This window comes from Pogona vitticeps, chromosome 2 (assembly GCF_051106095.1).
Source record: "Pogona vitticeps strain Pit_001003342236 chromosome 2, PviZW2.1, whole genome shotgun sequence".
Taxonomy (NCBI): domain Eukaryota; kingdom Metazoa; phylum Chordata; class Lepidosauria; order Squamata; family Agamidae; genus Pogona; species Pogona vitticeps.
In genome coordinates this window covers 168,748,296-168,769,910 of record NC_135784.1, presented here as the reverse complement: position 1 = coordinate 168,769,910, position 21,615 = coordinate 168,748,296, and the positions used below count along the sequence as shown (strand labels likewise).

Genomic DNA, 21,615 nt, shown 5'->3' with positions numbered 1-21,615 from the left:
AGACTATGACATGATTGCTTTCCATATGGTAAGAAGAAATTGTAATTATTATAGTGTGGAGGTTAAGAACAAATGACCCGAATTCTGTTTTTGGTCGAGTTATCAAAGCAAGAGTAACACACAGAGCACTGTATTACAGTGATGGCTAGATCCAGTTCCTGCTAGCTCATCATACTTAGCAGCAATTTTGGGCACAATGCAAATGTATGTTAAGGACTAGCATCATGCTGACCCTTGGTGGAGGGGTGTGTGTTAAGAAGTCAGTTCAGACAGTCTCCCTGACCTGTAAGATTTAGTGCAGGGGTCTCAAAGATGCGGCTTGGGGGCCATTTGCGGCCCCCAGATGATAGTTTGTGGCCCTCGCCTTGCCTGCCCCCCCCCTGAAGTACCCACACGTCCTCTGCTGTCAAGAGTAAAAAAAAAGCCTTGCCTCGCTCGCCGGCTCTCTCCCAAGACAACACCTCTTGCACCCTCCATCCAGAACTGCAGCCTGCCAGCCAGCCCACCTGTCTGTCGGCTAAGGAAACTCCTGGGCGGCTTCCTCGGGCTCTTGCTCCGCTTGGCGGAAAATCTGATGCGGCCCAGCCTCACCCAGACTCTGTCTCTAGCAGCCCCCAGGTAAATTGAGTTTAAAACCCTGATTTAGTGGGACTCAAATTTGCTCCGGGTTATTGTCTGAGCATTCCCTCTGCTCTCCTAGCAGCTGCCTTCTTGGGGCACCTTTATGCACTCTCAATTCTTTGCTTGATGCTCTTAAGCATTCTCTTGGTATTGGAGATGTGTAGAAGCTACTGGGCAATAGCGAGGTTGTCTTTTATAGGTGCTATTTTGCACAGAATTGTTCTCAAAATATTAAAAAAAATCCCCCACCCCAGGAACTTATTATAGCCGTTGTCAGGCTTCCTGTTTGCTAATTAACTCCCACTAATAGTTTTCTTCAGATCTTGCCAAAAAACTGCCAAACAGTATTCTAACCTTCAACATTGGGGAGGTTTTTCCACTTCTCCTCCTTTCTTCCTTTACCGATTCTCATTTTTTACCCCCTCGCTAAGGACTACATCAGAAACTCTGGTTGGGCCTCAGCTGCAGTTACTATTTATAAGTGTTAATGGGTGTCCCACTGGAGACTTTGATAAATTACCTTGCTTTATAACTTTTGGCCTATTGTAAGGAAGGATATTCAGCTTGCCTGCCTGCTTGCTGAAGGGTTTAACAAGCTCAAAGGGGGTGGGCGGGAGGCAGGGAGGGGGACAATGAGGGTCAGGAGGCCAGGGTGGGGCTCCATAAAGCTGAGACAAGGCTACGTGCTGAAACTGGACTCAGGGGCACAGTGCGAAAGGCCTGAAGTGCCCATTCGGAGGGAACAGGATGAGTCTGCCACTTACTTCCTACCTGGTCCCTCTCCCTTCTCACAGCTGGCAGACTTTCCTTGGCCAACGGCTCCAGGGGCTGGCGGGGGCAACGGAGGAGCTTCTTTGAACTGATAAAGAGCCCATTGTGTGTCTTCCTTGGGATCACATTTCTCCAGATGGAAACTGAGCTTTAACACACAAAAAAGTGCAGAGTGAAACAGTGATAGTCGTGAGCCAAGGCAGTTCTCAGAATTATGGGATGGGCAAAACAAAGGAGGCATGAAAGGGTATCCCTCCCTACCCGTTTGAGGCAAATTCCCAGCAAACACTCTTAACCATTTGCCGTGATTATTTACTTCCATCTGTTTTGGCCTATAGTTTAACAAATGCTGCCACGGAAGTGAAAATGCAGCTGGTCACCAGAGGATTCTTGTATGGCAAGCACGTTTTGGAATGGTCTTCAGATGTGAATGCTGTACAGCGATGAAAGCTAACAAAAATGTGACTCCTTTGAAATGTGTTAGTGGAAGAAACGTATATGGATACACCACAGACTGTCAGAAAGATAGATAAATGGGCCCTAGAGCCTGAACTTTTCCTATAAGCTAAAACGGCTAAGCTGAGGATATCATACCTTGGGCATATCCTAAGGCTCACTGCAAAAGAAAATAATGCTTGTGGAAGGCAATAGGAAAAGGGGAAGACCTGATGTGAGATGGATTGACTCAGTAAAAGAACCCACAGCCTTTTGTTTAGAAGAGCTAAGGACTGTTGATGACAAGAGATTTTGGAGGTCACTCATTCAAAGGATCACTATAAGTCAGAAGTAACTTGGCAGCATATAACAACAACAGTGCAAAGCTAGCATCAATTCCCATTATCCCCAATATTGTACTACATGTACATTGGATGTACAACATTGGATGATTTTATTGCATTTGGCCAGTATCTCTGCTTCAGACATGCTGTGAGGAAATTCTTCATGCAGACAAGAAATCTCATTTAAAGCAGGAAGTCACTTACTTTTAGAAGATACAGTATATGATTTTTTAAAGTGAAAGGGAGGAAAAGCAAATGGCATGCAAAGCTAACCGGGGGAAGAGTTAAAGAGAAGTTGTATGCTGCTAAGAGTGTTCAAATTATGTGGCCAGATAATTGGAAATTGTGCCTTCTAAATCTCTTATCTTAAATCTCTCAACATAGCTGATTATATGTAGGTAAATAAACAAATACTTTAAATATATAATAGAAGGCAGATTTCACTATTCCATAGTTAATTTTTAATTGCAGCTCCTTTCATAACTATAGCTGCTCCAGAACTGCATGACTCAATAGTTTTGATATGAAAGAGGATTTTTAGGAACTCTGAAAAGCTTTATGAGCAGCATCCTCTGTAGCCCCTGCTCAGATCCTCAGCTTTTTGTACTGCCCCTCTCAACAGGAAATTGTAAAAACCAGCATCGCAGCACCATCTATCCAATAAGAGTTGGCAATCTGATGACATCATGAAGATTAATGAGAGAAAGGACAAAGCCTTCTTGCCCTCACACTCAATGAGTAAACATTCCTTTATTGCAGTCCCTCCCAACTAGTGCCAAAACGGTCAGATATGTGTAACAGGAGGCAACATTTTTCATGAAACACATACTCTTATTCCTTCAGTGGCCCTAATACAACACTACTGATATGCTATGTAGGGATGGTCATTGGGATGATGCTGCAGAGTTTACTGGGGGGGCGGGTTAAGGTAAAAGGAGGGTGACATGTTTTTGAGAGCACAGTATATCTTCATCCATCACTTTTTCCTTTAAATGAAAGGTGGGTTTTTTAAACTTCTCTTGGGAATCTAATATATAGTGTCAAGTCATTTCTGAATTTACCTTTGTTCAGAGTTATCTACAGCAGTGGTCCCCAACCTTGGGCCTCCAGATGTTCTTGTACTTCAACTCCCAGAAATCCTGGTCAGCAGAGGTGGTGGTGAAGACTTCTGGGAGTTGTAGTCCAAGAACATCTGGAGGCCCAAGGTTGGGGACCACTGATCTACAGTATCCGTTCCTCAAAGAGGGCCAAAGTGAGGATGGGTGTGTGGAGACAACTTAAAGCAAAAAACAGTGGTGAAAGTAAGGAAAATCAGACAGATGCCATCATCCATCTCACCCTAATCCATACCACTAACAAGCTGAAATACTATTGCACTTGGTGTAACGTAAAGTTTGCAGAACAACTAGTTGTGCAACTGTACTCGCAGAACTCCTTGCTGAATAGGAGTTCTGGCTTGGCATGACTTTTGCAATCACGAGGGCAACTCTGAGTGACACAGGCATAGCCACACGGGAGGATTTGTCCTTAATTGGTTGTATAGGAGTGTAATGGCTCGAGAGATTATGATGTAGCATTTATTTGGAAGGGTAGTGAAGGTACAAGAAGAGCTCATGTGTGCTCATGTTTTCAGTGAGGAGAGTTTATTTGGATTTCCTTACTCTTTGAGATATAGCTTCAACCACAATGTTCCGCTTTAATCAAAGGGGTTCTTCTTTGAGAAGTTCCTCTGCTGTTTTAAACATAGGAAGACATAGATATCAATGTTGAGAAAAGAAATCCCATCTTTAGTGTACTATGTAATAGTTGATATTTTTTTAAAAAAAACATACACCATATAAATAAGCAAAGCAAACAGCAACAAGAAAGTTCTTTGGGCTGCCCAAACGTCTCCCAAACAGTTGGATGTTTAAGGAAATCACACTAATTTGCGAAGAAGAAAGAATTATCATTTACTGTACGTTTCTTTTATGGAGAGAGAGGATCTGCATGCATAAAGTATTGGTCATGGTTAGTGTGCTGGTCAGAATTTCCACTAGGATTGGAGAAGATGGACACGTTGCCCCAAAAGTCAGCTCTACTGAAGAATGAGTGGAAAACCATCATTTTCACCCCACAATTTTCATTTTAAATTGTCCTGGTGAAACCCACAGGGACTTCAGGATTTCTGCAGGTAGCAAAATTAAGAGATAGAACTGCAGTGTTAATTAAAAAGAATGAGAAGGAAGGAAGGAAGGAAGGAAGGAAGGAAGGAAGGAAGGAAGGAAGGAAGGAAGGAAGGAAGGAAGGAAGGAAGGAAGGAAGGAAGGAAGGAAGGAAGGGAAAGAAAGAAAGAGAGAGAAAGAAAGACAAAGAAAGAAAAAGGAAAAAAAGGGGAAAAGGAAAGAAAGGGGGAAAAAGCATCCACCATTAGTTTCTATGAGGGAGACATAACATGGAAATTTACTATTAACCATAGCCATAGGGTTGCAAGATGCTAGAGTCACCTATGAGTCTTGCTCTGTCATCAAGCTTCTGCTGCCACAATTGCCTATATAGCACCCAATGGATCCCACTCATTGCATTTGTGGAGGTTGTGTTTTGTCAGTGGCAATCAATTCTTGCAAAATGGTAAGAAACAGACAATCCTGCACTGCAATGCTGCTTTTTGCCCTACTGGCATTCAACACGAAGCTTGACCCAGTGGCACAACAAGGACACAATGGCAAATACCCCCTTGTGAGTTTCCATGGGGAGCAGGGATTCAGACCCAATTCTCCAGAGTCCTAGTTTGTCATTCTACCCAGGACACCGTAGTGGGAAGAACACAATTAACAAATATACAAAGAAACAAGATAAATGGACACTGGCTCATTTTCAGGAAGAAGGAGATGCCTTTATAGGTGAGCAGCTTGTTCATGTGAATGCCATCCCGTGTGGGGAGCTTTACCCTTTCCCGTTGAGGAAACAGACCCAGGCAGAAAAAGACTATTTGGGATCACCTCAGGGGGTGGTACAGCGTGCTTGTTCGTCTCTCGAGTAACAGGACTGGCATGTTTTCTCATCCCGATGCCAGGCACCTGACACAGCCCGGGACAGCCCTCGCCTACCTGAGCCCTTGTGTGCAGATACCACCTGCCTTATTATTTGGAGCTCAGCAAAGCACGGTGGTTTTATTTCAGAACTCGGGAAAGTTCCTTTTTTGGAACAGCATTTCCCAGCCCCTGCGCCAGGGTGGCTACTAGCCTCGGGATTCTGGGAGTTGTAGTTCCCTAAAGGAACGAGCGGGCGGGCGGGCGGACGGGCTTTGCCGCGGCCAGGCTGGGGCTGAGCGCTCACACCACGCTTCTCTCCCCCGCCTTCTGCGGGGCCGCGGCGGTCTATTTTGGCCTCAGTCGCGTGTTTGGAGCAGCGCCTTCCTGTCCCGGAGACAATGGCGCTGGGCGGGCGCGGGCTGGGGCGGCCTGAAGACGACACCCAAGCAGCCCCGGCCCTCCTCACCCTGGCAGGCTGCGGGAGGTGCCAGCGGGCCTCGGGCCAAGGCTAATCCTCGGAGGGCCCCCTCCGCCACACAGGAACCCATCCGGGAGTGATCCTCGCCCGCGAACAATGGGAGCCCGAGGGGGAGCTCCCTGCGGTGGGATTAAGGCTGACAGGGACGTGCCGAGCCAGCAGGCCGGGCGGCCAGCCGCCGAGATAAGACGCCACGGGGAACAATAGAAGGAATTGGAGCGGCTGCAGCCGCCTCGCTCGCCAGCAGCACCGCCCAGACGGGGAAGAAAGGCCTCGGGGGCTGCAGGAGGAGGCGGCGGCGGCGGCGGCTCAAGTGGCTACTGCGGCCACTGCCCCGGCGCTGGGGTCGGGGAGGCAAAGGGAAGCAAGCGAGGAAGCGCCGGGCGACCCGAGCCCGCGGCCAGGAAGTTCATTTCGCTTTCGAAGCTTCTTCGGCTATAGTCGCGGAGTTTTTGCATTGGGGACGGGGGGGGGGAACTACACCTCCTATAATCCCCCAGCCAGCACTGCTAGCTAAGGGCTTTTGGGAACAGTAGTCCAAAATAAGGTAACTTTTCTCGCTGGCTAGTCCACAGAAACCCACAGGATGGGTTTCTGGACTCAGTGCCAGTCTGGGCTCACTTCACATTGCTCTGCTGTGTGAATTGTTCTCCCATAAGGAAGGGGGGAGGTTTAAGATCAGTACTGTACAGACCTGTTGGACTAACCAAACGCCCAGTTTTTCAACACAAGAGTGTAAGAAAAGTTTGTTTTAGTGCAGCTACAAAGAATCCCTCAACCACCAATAGTTGTGTCAGCTGGGATACAGTCGTAAAAACACTTTTCTAAGCGGTGGTCCAGCACCCGATTGCCAGTGGTGATTAGAGTGGGCTGCCTCTGGGAAGCCTGCAGGAGACTGTGAAATTAACAGTCCTCTTCTACTGTTAGAATCACTTTGTGGTTCAGAACTATATCTCTTCTAGGATATTCCATTCATTTCCCACATGGTTTTCTGGAAACTTCGCATTTTGTCAGTCCATGACCACAGGGCTTATTGAGTCTTCCCTGGGCTCTGGGGGGAGGTGGTTTATTTAAGTTTCTCTTCCCAATATTGTTTTTACTTGTGCAAACCTCTTTGAGACTCTTCCCAAGCCTGTCATTACCTCTCCGCTTGTGTACAGCTTATATGTTGTCAACAATAATCAACTCATTTCTGAACTTTAGAAATAGGGGGGATTTTCTGCACTTGAATGTGGAGGTTCTGTTTAGATGTCGATTTCTATTGACTGTTTTTTTTTAAAAGCCATCTAATTTTCTAAGCTTGTTACAGATTATTTGAATAAATGTTTCTGCCTGGAATCTATTACCATTGAATTTAAAATCATTTACCCTATGTTTTAATACTATTGGGGTGGAAGTGGAGAGTCATGTAGTTTGTTTATCAGATTTATTCTTTGGAAAGGAAATTTATTTCTTTTGAAATGGTAAATTAAAAAGTCAGGAGTAAGATTCCACAGCTTTGAGGAAATCAGGATAGGAAAACTTCCTCTCTTTTTTTGTGTACTCCAGCTCCCAGGATCTTTGCAAGATTGTGCTCTAGAAATACCTTTTCTCAACTCTGGGAAGGGCTGCTGTATGATGGTCAGGGACAGGAAAAGCGTGTTAGATCTGACTTTTCATTGAGTGCTGCTAGATTGCGGCTATACTTTCTTTCTTTCCACCTTCCTCAGCTTCATGGGACAGTTGCTGCATAAGAAATGAGAGAGCAGTGAAACCTGGTGGAGCTGGCTTCTAGCATATCGCCTTTTCCTTGCTTTTAGTTATTTTCATAGCTACTTTCCATAATAATTTCTTTTGAAGGTGCTTATATTCAGTGGGCAGTACCGAATTGTATGGCAGTGAATGCCACTGGCAGATTGTGGGGGGGTGATGTGATGATCATATTGTTTGCTTTTTGGCTTACTTTTGGTATGCCCTTTTTTTCTGGTGACCACATGTGATTGATCCCACTTCTTTTGTGAGCTGTTCCATTCCTTTCTGGCACAACGCTAGGCCTGCCATTTCTTTAATGTGATTGGGAACGTTCCTGATTATCTTGTTCTACAGCCTGTGTGGTTGCTTAACCCACTCCTAAATAGAGCTATATGTGTCATTCTTTTTCACTGACAACCCTGTGACATATTGTGACAGTAGGAAGGATAGCAGAAAAACCTGCTCCTCTATTTTTCTGTCTGAACAATTAAATATATATATTCTGAGAGCACTACAGCAGTACACCAACCTAACCAGAGCATTACAGCAATACACCAACCTAACATGTATACTCCCTTATATCTGAAACAGTGCTGCATCACTTAGGAGAATATACAGTATATTCTCCTAAATGATGCAGCACGTTTTCAGATATAAGGAAGTATCCATGTTAGATTGGTGTATTGCTGTAGTGCTTTGCCACTTACTAAAACAAAAAAAGGGGAAATCAGGAAAAATAAAGTCGCATCAGTCCACAGAACGACAGCCACAACAAAAGCAGGGAAAGAGGTGGAGGTAGGGGCATCTATAATCGAAAGAGGGAAAAACTGGAGGAATCTGAAATACTGTCTGGATCATTCTCATGAGAGAAGAAATGTCTCCCATGTGAATAGCATATTGCTCAAGTGCAAGGTAAAATGGATCATTCTGAAGATAAAATTGTCTAACTGCGACCTGGATTGCTCCAGATTTCCCTGTCTAGTCACATCCTGCATGTTCTATGAAGTTGTTCTTCCTTTCATTGAGTGGGCATTGGCAAGACACCAAACACAGGCTGAAGCTGTCAGTATATGTCATTGGTTTTCATCATATGCACTGTGAAAAGCTCCTTTGAATCTCCTGCCATTGTAGTATAGCCTGGGAAAAAAAGCAGAAATGCAACTTTATCTGTGCTTATTCAGTGTTTAAACCAACTGATGTGATGGAAAAAAATATATAATTTTGCAAAAGTTTTTCAACCTTTCCGAATCTTTTTGTTTTGCCTGTGAAAAGATGCATCTCTCTGCATTGCATTTTTGGCCCTCCTTTTAATCTTTCATCCTCCCCTATAGTTTTGTATGCACTTTGAGTCCTTAATCGACTGGAGGAGCAGGGTGGCACTTAGAGGCTGAAATGTGACTTGTGTGTAGAGATGACACAGTTCAAGCAAGGCTACAACAGGAGCATCTTCTGATCAAAGCTCAAGGGAGCCTATGTTGAAATGGCCATCCACTGTTGGTTGGCTGGATTAGCAATTAAAGCAATACAGTAATTAAAGCATTTTGAGATACATTTCACACAACTGGTGCCGATAAAGATGAAAAAAAAAGAATGATAAAACACTGTGAGATGCAACAAATATGAAATGCTTCATTAATACCCAAAGGCTGTGAGCGCAACAACAACATCCTTCCAGCAGCAGCATCGTATCTTCTAAAAGACCTCATGGAGAAGGCTAGACCTTGGAAGAGTGGAGGCGCCACCGGCTGACGCCGTTTAGCTGTTCCGTCTGGGCTCCTGTTTGGCTCCTGCTGGACCCCAGTGGCTTACCAATGCTGTGTGCCCTCAGCTTGCACCCAAGCAAATAATAGCGTCTATGTTCAGTGTTGTGGAGCTGGGAGGGAGGGGGCGGGCGGGCAGGGGGAGAAGAACTTGGGGACAGCCTTTTGCTGAGCTGGGACTCTGGGCTGCCCAAAGAAGCATTTATTTTGATAGCAGCTCTTGGCCCACGATGTTGTTTCAATGAGAAGATTCTGTTTATAGAAAAGGATTTGCTCCAGTGCAGGTTACGTAAAGGCCAGGCTACCCTGGAGGAAACAAAGCCACTTTTCAGGGGCAAACGTGGGGACGTGAGTTAAGCATGTTGCCGAGGCTTCTGATAGGTGCTTTCTGGTAAGTTCTGAGCCCAAGACCACGAGCAGGCTGTTAGATCTTGACAAAGAAAGGAAAAGGGCATTTTTTGTATTCCAGAGCAGGCCTGAAATCACCCATCATATATGGAATAATCCTGCCTCCATTTATTTTGTCACCCTAGTGTACTTGGGATCAGTGGCTTGAGAAGAGCAGTAACGAGAAGAAAGGTTTATGTTCCTGCGATATTGTGAAAGTGAAGGGCTTTCTCTCTCTCTCTCTCTCTCTCTCTCTCTCTCTCTCTCTCTCTCTCTCTGTATGTTCCAGTCTAGTCCTAGTGATTCTTAATTAGGAATAGAAGACATTGCATAACTGAGGTTCACAACATGAGCGTAAAAGGTGATGAACTTCCTCATGTGACATTCAGGCTCTATGGACACCTGAAGCGTACTGACCAGGCATTGTATTGGCCAGGCTTGGGGCAAGGAATCTTTAGTGGGCCCTTCCCACAGCTTATGCCCCTCCTTTGGTAGGCCAACATGGTCACTGACACCCGCTGCAGCTGCTGTTGCTCCTGCCCCTCCAACCCACTCTGGCCTTCCACTTACCTGGGTGAGAGCTGACGGGTGGTTGAATTACGTATCAGTGAGGAGCAGGAGGAGCTGTGAACTTATTATCCATTCACTTCATTTTCTTGACCTCTTTGGCCCAAACAATAGCACAGCCTGGTGTGTGTGCGTGTGCGTGCGTTGTTTGTGGGCCTCTTGCAAGGATCTGGATCTTGGTAGGAACCCACCCATGACAACCCTCTGATCATCTGATTGACAATCCCTGGTGCTGATGTGAACAAGTGAAAGTTGGCAGTACGTCCTAAGCAGAGAAGCTTTCTAATATTTATTGCTCAATTATGTACAGATTAGAAGAAAGCAGAGATGGGAGATGACTGTTCCTGCTAAGAGCTTAGTTCACATATGATTTTAGGTGGCTGCAAGCTTATTATGGGGTCCACAGCCCCGGTGCTTTATTCTTCCCCAGATGTTTTTGCTGTGGTTTATGCGGGTGCATCCATATATTCCCCTATATAACAATAACTTTGGGCTAAACATGAATCAAAATCAGTTGGTAAAGAACATTCTTTTCTGGATCTGGGGGTATATCTGGAACTGCAGATCTGGAAGGGACCCTATGGATCATGGAGGCCAACCCCTGCCAAGGAGGCACAGTAGGGAATCGAACTCCCAACCTCTGGTTCTGCAGTCATATGCCAAAGCCACTGAGCTATATCTACTCTGGAACAGTCTGATCTTATTGTGGGGATTCCACTGCCAGTGTCTTTCTGTCTATTTGGGCTGTAGCTGGCATTGTGCCTCCACTATACCGTGCATCCAAAGAAACCGCTGTACAAGCCAGGATGCAACACTCACATAGAGGACATTCTCCTAGACATGTTGGCGTATTCTGTATATGTTTATTGTGACCTTCATGCCTCCATTTGCTTATTTGTAATTGTCATCTGAGGTCATCATGCTGTAATGCATGTCGCACAAAAATGAGGGCTTTAATGGGAAAGGATTACAGTTTATCTCGGAGGAGACAGTCTCCCAGTTTTGGAGATATAGGATATGGGGCAATCCTCAGCGTAATTTGGGCTGCAGATGGGACATAGATACTTTTGATCCCGTTTACTGACATAGTTCTGATTTGAACTTGCACGTGGATCAAAACTGGGAACTAGGATCTAACTTCAACATGTTGGTATTAAGTGGCCAGGCCAAACTGGTAAAGTGGGAATGGATCTCTAAACACTTTCCAAATATGAGTTTCTGTACAACTGCTCACCCCCTACGCTTCCTCGGTTAGCATTATAAAGGAAAGCAAATAAGAATTAATTTAAAGCACCACTTTGACATATACATATTTTAAAATAAAACAGCAGAGGTGATACTTCTAAAGAAGCAGTTTGCAACAGACAAAAGCTAGCGCTAAAATTAATCTTCAGAACACCACAATTCTTGTTTATTTATCTTTGTTTTTATTTTTTATTATTGTTATCCATGGTGAAACTCACTAAAATAGCTAGCTGTGTGGAAACTGTTGCAATGGCAATCATTGGACGAAATGAACTCTTGTCTGTAAGAATAGATAGAGTACAGGTATACCATAATACAGTATAGACATTAGGCTTTAAAATGCCACAAAATTATCTGTAAATATAAACAATAACCAGGAAGTGATGATACCTTGTTCTGACCCTCTTAAGATCAAGTGTGCTTTTCCAAAACTCCAGTGGCTCTCACTTGCATACAAAAGTTAAGAGTCTGTGCCAGGCTGAACCTCTCTGTGGTCTTCTGTCCAAAGTGGTTGAGTGAGGTGCTACATCAAAGGTCCAGTAAACTGTGAAAAGAATTCAACATACTATAGAGATCAGAAATGTCGGTAGGTTGGCACTTCATCCCTGACATCCTTTCCCCATGTCTGGAGCAGTCTCCTTGCTTACTCTGTAGCCTTAACTTTTCTTAACCTACTTTAGAGTTCCCATCAAGATACATCTTCAGGTAAGTAATTCCAGGAGCACAATATGATCATCTGACTCTAACCTATATTGGCTGTTGCCAGGTAACTCTTAACTAGGTAGAAAAGAGAAGAACGTCATTGCCCCACCACCACCATCTTACCCTCACCTTCCTAGAAGATAGGTTAGGCTGAGCGGTAGTTATTGGTCAAGGGTCATCAAGGGAGCCGAGTATGTCACTGACAGCCAGTGTTCTCCTTATCTCTGCTAGATGCCTCTTGGAGCAAAAATCTTGCCAAGGAGAGAAAGGAGAGGCCATTCCCAGCAGTTTCTCTGCAACACACAATGGACACAGGTACACAGACTCTGATCATGCTTATTGCATTCTCATCATGTCAAAACAGAGCACCAAGATGATCTCAACTGGAAGCCAAGGAGAGGACAGGCAGGTGGACAACTTAATGTGCTTATGCCTGTTGTCTCTTCTAGAACTACCTGAATATTGATAAGCTTCTCTCTCTGAGTTTGCACCCTGTATTCTCTAGCAGCTGAACAGAGACAGACTTGATTGGCTATACTGGTTGAACAAACTTTCAGACATGGAAGCTTTTGGGGATTCTGTAAGCAGCTTTAGGACTGTTTTCCTGCACTATCCCAGAATGGATTTCCTGAAGCAATACATGTAATGTTTTCCCATTTTTACCTCATTATACATTTCTGCAGTAATTACTTCAGTCCACTAGCTGTAATCTTACCAGCACATTATTTAGCTCTGCTGGCATAAACAACAAATATCCTAACATATCTAGATTTGGCCATTGACAAATATATTTTCCATGGACTTATCTCATTCTTTAAAAGGCCATATGCTAGCCTTTATCACAACATCCTGAGGCAATGATGAATTCCATAAGTTAATTACATATTGTCTGAAGGCCTACTTCCTTTGGTCTGTCCTGACCCCTGATGAGAGCCTATTGTGGTACACTCAAGTAGAGGTGGGTAGATCTGGACCAAAGGAAGGTTAGGTTGAAACCCTTGCTTGGCCACAGAGCTTGCTGGGTTTCAGTGGGCAGCTGTCCTTAAAACAGCTGATCAGTTTCTTTTGAGATAAAAAGAGAGAGCCTGAAATTTTTCAAGAGGAAGACCTGGATACACACATAAGATATAATGAAGCCGAGGAAGGACTGTTAGCCCTTCCCCTATGTCATTTGCCTGATTTAATCCTTCCTCCTCCGCCAAAGTATACAAAAAGCTTTTTTTCTAAGGGATGCAGGCAGGACTATTGAAGTCATAATGCTGAATATCTAATTGGTGGAAATTCTCTCCACATGTGGCTGCAGCTGCCAGGATTATTAGACCCTATGTTGTTTCTCTCTATGAAGACAGTTGTGTACAGAAATGTAATAATAATTCAATACATTGTAATTTTATATTCAGTACCAAATTAGTTAAGAAACCTGAAGTTCAATGGCAGTTTGTCAACATTTAAACAAAAGTTTAAATCTTACCCTTATGATGCTTAAATACCATCTAGGCTTTGAAAGCCAATAGAAAGAGACTGTACAATTCCAAAACAACATTATGATTGAAAAGAAAAAAACTCAGATGCAACAGGCAAAACATTGTTTGAAAAACAACTTGTAAAGCAAATGTCTGCCTAAATCAGAATACTTTCACTGTATGGTGAAATACCATCAAAGTAGCCAGTGGTATAGCAAAGAAGAACCCCACCATTTAGTTTCACTGGACAAGGCCCTCTCTCTGGTCCCCATCAGTTGGGCCTCCACCACAAATGAGACATAGAGGATGTCTCCCCATTCAGTTCTAGGACAATCCAGATATCAGCAACAGTTTCCAAAGACTCTTCAAAGGTCCCTACTTGTGCCCGTAATCCAGCTGTTGCCATGTCCCATCAAAATAGCCTCCAATTTTAGGTATCCCCATGAATGAATGATCTCCAGAAAGCCCTGTCCTCAACAGGCCTGCTCAGCAATTGAGAGGTGATCCATCTCTTGTTTGGCCTTCCTCTTTTCCTGCTGGCTTCAATCTTTCCCAGTATTGTTGTTTTTTCTCTCTCCAGGCAATCCTGCTTCCTCATGATCTGCCCAAAGCAGCACAGCCTCAGTTTTGCCATTTATTTATTTTATTTTTTTGCCTCCAGAGATTTCAGGCTTGATTTGCTGTAGGATCCACTTGTCCGTCTTTCTGGCAGTCCAGGGTATCCTCAAATTTGTCCTTCAGCACCAGTTTTAAACAAATCATTTTTTCCCCTTTCAGCTTTCTTTACTGTCCAATTTTTACTCTTATACATGGTGTTCGGAAATATAAGAGTGTGGATGATCTTGGTCTTGGCCTCCAGTGACACATCCTTACACTTGGTGATCTTGCATTTTATCCCCTTATCTGTCCAATCTGTATCCAGAACATATCATAAGGAAAGACTAGATTCAGATGAAGAAGGATTAAACATTGGAGGAAGAAATACCAATAATGTAAGAAACGCAGAAGTCTAGAGGTAAGGGAGGCATGTGTCCCATTGGCCATGTCTGACCCCATCAGGAATAGAACCAATTGGCACACCAGCCTAAGGTGGAACAAGACACTACAACCATATGCCCAGCAGGCTACGCAATTTGTAATCCACCAAAATGAATGCTGTTCACCAGCCATGAATAGTGGGGTTGGTAGATAGGTGGTCCCTTATTCCTATTTAGGCAAATCCAAAAGATTTGTCCAGCCTCTGGTTTGACTCCTCAACTCTGGAGAGCTCAGTGGTTTCGGTCTTTGGCTGAGGAGCCAAAGGTTGGGAGTTTGATTCCCACACTGTGCCTGCTTGACGGGCTGGACTTGATGATCCAGAGGGCCCCTTCCCACTCTGCAGTTCTAAGATGATGATTATTAACTCACTTGTTCCTGAAGAATGAAATTATGAATGTTACTTAGATCTCCCGATGAAGAATGCTTAGGCTCAAAATGTGATGTCAAGATCTGATGTCCTTTTATTATTTATATATATTTATAACCTGAAAAGTCTTAATTTGAATCAGTCCTTTGTTTCTTTTTACTGCTAAAACATACAAGCAAACAAATGGAACTGCTGCAGGAAAGTAGGAGTTCATGTAAAAGCCTGGGGAAATGCAACAATAAAGAGCTACAGTTGAATGTTTTGTTGAGACTAGGAAAATATGTGGTCATTGAAGACTATAGCCTGGTGTTTTTAGCAGGCTAGAGAGCTGACTCAGAGAGGGCAATGGGAGGCATCAGGGCCCTGCCACCCTGTGTTTGACCCTTGGCACCCCAGCTTCCTCCCTCTTCCTGCCCAGACCCTCTTCTGCTTCCCAGAGGGAGGAGAATTCCAGCAACCCAAGTCTTGCGATTGGCCAGGAACAGCAAGCCCAGACAGGAATAAAAGGTGACAGTGAGCATCCTGCCTGAACTGCCTGCCTGCTTGCCTGTCTCAGTATGAGCAGCCTGGCTTTGTACCGTGGCATCTACACGGAGGAGCGCTTCCAGCAGGTCTATGGGGCTCCGAAGCCAGACCCCAAGGGCAGCAACCTGGCCGGAATGCTGAAGGGAAAACTGAGCCGGAGCTGTCAGTGCTCCAGGGCAGCTGCCTTGCACTTGCTTCGAAGGCGGTTTCCCATTGCAAGCTGGCTGCCCAGGTACCAGACCAAGAAGTGGCTTTTGGGAGATATAGTGTCAGGACTGACCGTGGGCATTGTACACATCCCACAAGGTAGGTGTGTGTGTGTGCGTGTGTGTGTGTGTGTGAGAGAGAGAGAGAGAGAAAGAGAGAGAAGGGTTATTGCTGAACTGAATGCCAGCGGTGATCCCAGAAGATATATCACTCAACAGAAAGCTGAAGAAAAAAAAAGTTAGTTAGGGAAGCCAGTTCTTTTTCTAGGCATTGTTGTTGCTGCGCAATCGACAGTGAAGACAGGGCAAAATGCAGTACTGTAATTAAAAGGAACAGCCAAATATTTTGTTTCCTTCCCCAAATGTCTTCTAAGCAGAGGACCAGGAAGGGTGGGGTGTTGGACAACTGGGGGAGGAGACAGAGATCCTACCGAGGTGGTATCCCTGCTGCACTTGGGTCCTTTTGCTCATCTGCAACCCCCCCTCCCACCTGAATCTGTCTCACTTTGTTCATCTCCGATTCCTGATTTGTACTTCACAACCTCTGAAGATTTCCATTTCTGCCTCATGTCCCTGGTTCTGATCTCTGTCTTTTTACTCATCAATAAGATTGTGATGGATGCCACTGTCACGAACTGGGGCCCAAAGCTTCTTTGTCCCCAAATTACTTACATGTCCTTCTTGGTCTCAGTCCCTCTTGGTCGTCTGACTTACTCCTCTTTCTTTCTCCCTAGGTCTCATCTGAACCTCTGCTCTTACTACCTACTTACCTACCTTATACTGATTTCTACCCATCGCCCATACTGTACCTTGATTCATGTGCTTCCAAAGATCCTTGATAAATTTTGTGGCTTCCTTTTGTAACCTCCACCGTAATTGGTTGGCCTTTGAACAGTTTACCTGAGAGAGTCAGCTCTGTTGGACGTTGCGGAACTTGCTTCTAAATAAACGCTCTCAGGGTTGAGCGGTAGCCAGTCTTGGTTCAGGAATTGTTCTCTCTGCTCCCCTGGTTCCCCGCTTTCTCTCGCTGTGCTGCCACAGTGTGGGCAAATAAAAAGGGGAAAAAAAAACAACTCTAACAAAGTTGAACTCTTGGATGTCTTTCCGCCCTGGAGGCCCCAGGTTGGAATCATGCCCTGCCTGCCGTTGTTAAGGTGGCGCTCCTTTCCTTCGCTTATACCGGCCCAGGTTTAGACAAGGCAGTAGTAGCTGGTGGGGGTTAATGCAAGAACAGGTTCCTGGGCGGTGGGGGGGGGGAAATGCCCTTGTGTATCCTTTCTCCCTTTTTGGTGTAGGAACAGAAGGAAATGTCTGTGCAGGTCAGACCCATTAAAGAACACTGGGAATAACCATCTCATGTAGCTGTCTCGTTTGCAACATTTGCAAACATCCCGTGTTACGATTACGTATTCAAGATCCCAGAGCTTGGAAAAGTTCCTTTTAAAGTGACAGTTGTCAAAATGCCCTGCCCAAAATGTGCACTAGCCAGGTTGATGGGGATGTTCCAGGTGTTGTTGCCCCCCCTCCCCAAAAGGAACTTTCCCAAGCTTTGCAAAATTCTGCATTTCTCTTTCCACGGGGGTAGCCGTTTTAGTGTATCATGCAAAAACCACACAGCACCGCCTTGCCACACCTTAAAGGAAGGCCCTACAGTTATGGGGAACTGCAGACAGTCGTATGCTTTCATAGCATAGAGTCCATCAATACATGACACACTGGGGTGGGAGGCGGCGGCGCTGATCCTGAGGATGTGGGATTCCAGTTGCTGCCTTGTGTCTCTAAGGTGACATGAAGCTACGTATGCCTTTTTATTATGGAAAAGTGATAGAATTCCAACTTTCAGAAACACTAGCAGCAAAACATTAAAGGTGCTTCTGAGACAGTGTGTGAGAGGGAATGAGTACACTGGAGGAGAGAACACATGATTTACAAGCCCCAGAGGGACTTGAGGTCTGATTCTTGGTAGATCTCCTTTTACTTTCTGAGGCAAAACAAGATGCTATGCTCTTACACACTCCCCCACCCATACCATTAGTCTCCTTTTCCACCCTTCTATGGGTCCTCTGCCCCCTCTACCCCCTCTCTGCATCCCAGATCAGGATCACTTCTGGAAACTGCACTCAGCAAGGAAGGGGAGTGGGGAGACATGAACACGAGGCAGTCCCTCTGTCCTGAGGAATGCATATGCAGCTGACATGTACTCTTGTCCGTTGGGCCCATTCCCTTAGTGGAGAGGATAGCAATTCCCTTTGTTTACCAGCTGGAGAACATGAAGACCGAGGGAGAGTGCATTCTTTAGAAAGGCTACCAAAATGTCTCCCAGATCCCCCTGGCTGCAACCCACTGTTCTCCCATGGGTTCTAGAAGAGATTGCTTGCAAGTTGAGAGAGAGGGAGAGAGGAGTTCACGTGGTGGGCCTAAGGAGTGGGGATTAAAGTCAACTAATAAGGACAGGATTACAGAGTGTAGAGTTCTTTCTGTTTTACCTCCAGGAATGGCTTTTGCTTTGCTCACTTCCGTAGCACCCATCTATGGGCTCTACACTTCGTTCTTCCCTGCGCTGCTGTACATGCTCTTCGGTACCGGACGTCACGTCTCCACAGGTAAGTAGGCTACATACAAGCAAGGGGCTCTTGGGGCGGGGCGGCATTCTTCTTAAGCGCTCTGCTGTCATGTTTGCCCACAGCTTTGAAGTACTCTTAATTAGTACTTCAGTGTCGGGAATAGATCCTGTGATATAGGGTGGGCTATAAAGGTTTTAAATAAAATAAAATAAATGTATTTCAGATATGTCACCTTTCTAAAAAACTTTCTCAGTCTATTCTATTTCATCCATTTAAAGTCCTTGGGACAGAGTGGAGACCTTTCTGTTTCCTGAGTGGAAATATGTCGTGGTGATTCTGGTGGGAATGCGAAATGGGTGGTATTGTTGCATCTGGTAGAGCTACGAGGGCACTTTTGAATGGCTATCACTGTGACATGCCCAGCGTTTGGAAATGTTGTGTTCTGGGTGGCAATTTCAAATCCCCAGCCGGTCTGGCTCATGGGAGCTGTCCTCTGATAAAAGGACGTTTCCAGACTCTTCGTGTCACCCAGTGTGATATGCGAGGACTGAACGTGCTCTTCTCTTCTTTGTCCATTGCTCTGCTTCCCAGGCACTTTTGCTGTGGTCAGTCTGATGACAGGCTCAGTGGTGGAGCATTTGGTCCCTCAACCCCTGCAGTCCAACAGTTCAAGCCCTGCTGATGTGGCTGTCGTGGAGAGGCAACGCATTGGGGTGGCTGCGGCCATGGCCTTTCTGGTGGGACTCCTCATGGTGAGTTAGAGGGACCTGATGGAATGAGCAGGTCTAGTAGAGTGAGACAACATGATTTTCCATGAACTATTCAAGGGAACGTGAGACAGAGAGTTGAAGTAGCAGCATGCTTGTTACGCTGTGCGTTTTCAATTGGCTACGCTCAGTTAAAAAGAAGAGCCGGTCAGCCAGAGGTTGTCCTCCTTATCTTGGGAGTTCCATTCTTTGCTAGTAGTGATCGGCCTCTACTGTGTTGTTCTTTTTGATTTAAAAAGCCGTGTGTATTACTGACTCTCACCACATCCAGTTGCAGTGAATTCCCTAAGTTAATTATGTAGTGCATACAGACCTCTCTTTTTTGTTTATTCTTTGGAATTCCTCCAGTTTTAAAAATTTCACAGACACACATACTTCCCAGCAGATAGCCAAAATCATAAGGACTAGAAACATGATTTTTTTTAAAAAAAATTGCAGAAATATAAGCATGCACTCAGTTTCAAATTCCACAGATTTTCTACCTTTGCAATCTTGGCAGACATCTACCCTTCAGATAAATATCTTCTGCCTCATCCCCAGATACTGATGTTTGTGCTTCACCTGGGCTTCCTCTCCACCTACCTCTCAGAGCCTGTCGTCAAGGCCTTTACCAGTGGAGCTGCCTTGCATGTTGTGGTGTCTCAGCTCCAAAGCCTGCTGGGTTTGCCCATACCACGTCCTGATGGCTGCTTTGCAATCTTCAAGGTGCGTCAGAAATACAAAACCCCAAAGGAGAATACCTTTCTTATTCCTACCTTACCTATCTTTCCCCAGGATGCAGGCGCCTTGTGGCACAGCAATTAAACTGCAGTACTGCAGCTAAGACGCTGCTCACAACCTGAGTTTGATCCTGATGGGTTCAGGTAGCTGGCTTGAGGTTGACTCAGTCTTCCATCCTTCTGAGGTTGGTTAATTGAATACAGTACCAAGCTTGCTGGAGGAAGGGCAACATATAGCTTGCATAACTAAATTGTAAACCACCCAGAAAGTGCTTCAAGTGCTATGGGGCATTATATAAATAGCACACATTTTACATGGGATATTTTGCTTCTATGGGCTATCATGAAGATACATTTTATTTTCACTTGCAAATTGTTCCGGGGGCTGTTGTTTTTAAAAGCAATATTTCTGCCCCCTCTCGTTTTCTCTCTCCCTTTTCAGTGCTTTTTGGACACAATTGTATGGGTCTTCCAATATGCTAAATTAGCCCACATTGATTGCTGTTGGAAGCTTTGGATAACTGTTGTTGCCTTCTCCACCATCCAGTACAGTGGCTGATATTTATGACCCTGTTTTTTTCTCCAGACACTGGCATCTGTTGTAGAAGCCTTGCCCTTAACCAACATTGCTGAACTGCTTATCTCAGGCCTCTGCTTGGCTGTGTTGGTGCCCATCAAGGAGATCAACAACCGCTATCGAAGTCGGATGTGGGTTCCCATCCCAGGAGAGATCATCATGGTATGTGGGAAGCTGTAAGCAAGCCAGTTCTTTCTTCACTGCATCCAACACACAGAACCCCTTGCAAAGGAAATTCACACATGACATCTGGGGTAAGGAACCTGTGGTCCTCCAGACGTTCCTGAGCTATAGTTTCATTATCCCTTATCACTGGCTGCGCTGATGGGAGCGGCAAACCAACAATATCTGGAGGTCCACATGCTCTGCAGCCTTGCCTTGCTTTACACTTACAAAAGTATGTAGATTCAGGCAAGTTACAAATATTTCCTTTGTATGGACATTTCAAGATTGAGGTTATCAAAGGAGATGTTTCTGTGCCTATCAATGTGGCAGTCTTGTGCTGAAAATGCATGCCTTGAGAGTTTTGAACCTTCTCATTCGATTTGGTAGAAGAAAAATAAATTGTATTTGAAATGAATTTCAAAAGAGAAGAAATTCTGGAGAAATTATGTTGAGGCAGGATCCAAGTGCTAAGAGATGGCAGAGAGTGTGTTGTTTTTCATTGTACAATCATCTCTGTGGCACCCGCTTCTCACTCAATTACACCCCAGGAAAGATGTCATACAGTAAGGGTGTTCCATATTGGGAAGTGTGGGCAGCAAGGAAAGCTGCAGAATGGCAAAGATATGTGTAGTGGAAAGAAAGAAAGTAAACCTGCAGCGCCCGCACTAAGCTTACAGTGTTAGGAGTATGTCCAGAAGAAATTTTAAATTGATCTGAGAATTGGGGGGGGGGGGACAAAAAACAGGAGCCTCCTTCATGGGGAAGTACACTTTTGGGAAAATTGGCAGACAGATTATGGCACAACGTTTGTTTGTTTCTTTGTTTCTTTACTGCTCATCTAGCTTACTACTACTCTGGATGGTGTACAACAGAACTGAAAAACAAAATTTATATAAAACATAAATTATACAAAGATTTACTGCTACAAACGAAACTCCCTTGTTACAAAGAACTTTGCTTTTTAATTTGACCTGAACACAGTATTGCCCTACTATCTGCTGTAGGGCGTACAAGAAAGCAACAGTATTTATAAGCATATGTGGCAAAGGCAAAACAGATCTACCTCCGCCCCTTAAAAATGTAAGGTGCTGCAACAGGTATGAGAAATGTCTCTGAGAAGTATTCTGAGATTTGTCTCTTCCTTACTTCCATAAAGTCCATTGTTTTTA

At 44.8% G+C, this 21,615-nt stretch overlaps 1 protein-coding gene and 1 long non-coding RNA gene across 3 annotated transcripts in view; one reads left to right on the top strand and one right to left on the bottom strand.

Annotated features, from left to right (window-relative positions):
- Positions 1-10,301: 10,301 nt before the first annotated feature.
- LOC140704686 (uncharacterized) lies at positions 10,302-18,151 on the bottom strand. 2 transcript variants are annotated; one of them, XR_012084045.2, is made up of 3 exons: positions 16,555-18,151; positions 12,185-14,430; positions 10,302-11,897 (listed from the first exon to the last, which is right to left on the bottom strand). It is a non-coding gene; the product is annotated as an uncharacterized LOC140704686 (long non-coding RNA). The 2 variants fall into 2 exon arrangements; XR_012084044.2 differs by having other exon boundaries at positions 12,185-12,348; positions 16,555-18,062.
- SLC26A10P (Solute carrier family 26 member 10) overlaps positions 14,444-21,615 on the top strand; it is a 25,765-nt gene continuing 18,593 nt past the window's right edge. Inside the window, exons 1-5 of the mRNA XM_020778367.3 lie at positions 14,444-15,754; positions 18,147-18,257; positions 18,810-18,970; positions 19,526-19,690; positions 20,291-20,443. Of these exons, the coding sequence (XP_020634026.3) occupies positions 15,481-15,754; positions 18,147-18,257; positions 18,810-18,970; positions 19,526-19,690; positions 20,291-20,443 (864 nt within the window). The 5' untranslated portion in view covers positions 14,444-15,480. The remainder of the gene's footprint in view (positions 15,755-18,146; positions 18,258-18,809; positions 18,971-19,525; positions 19,691-20,290; positions 20,444-21,615) is intronic.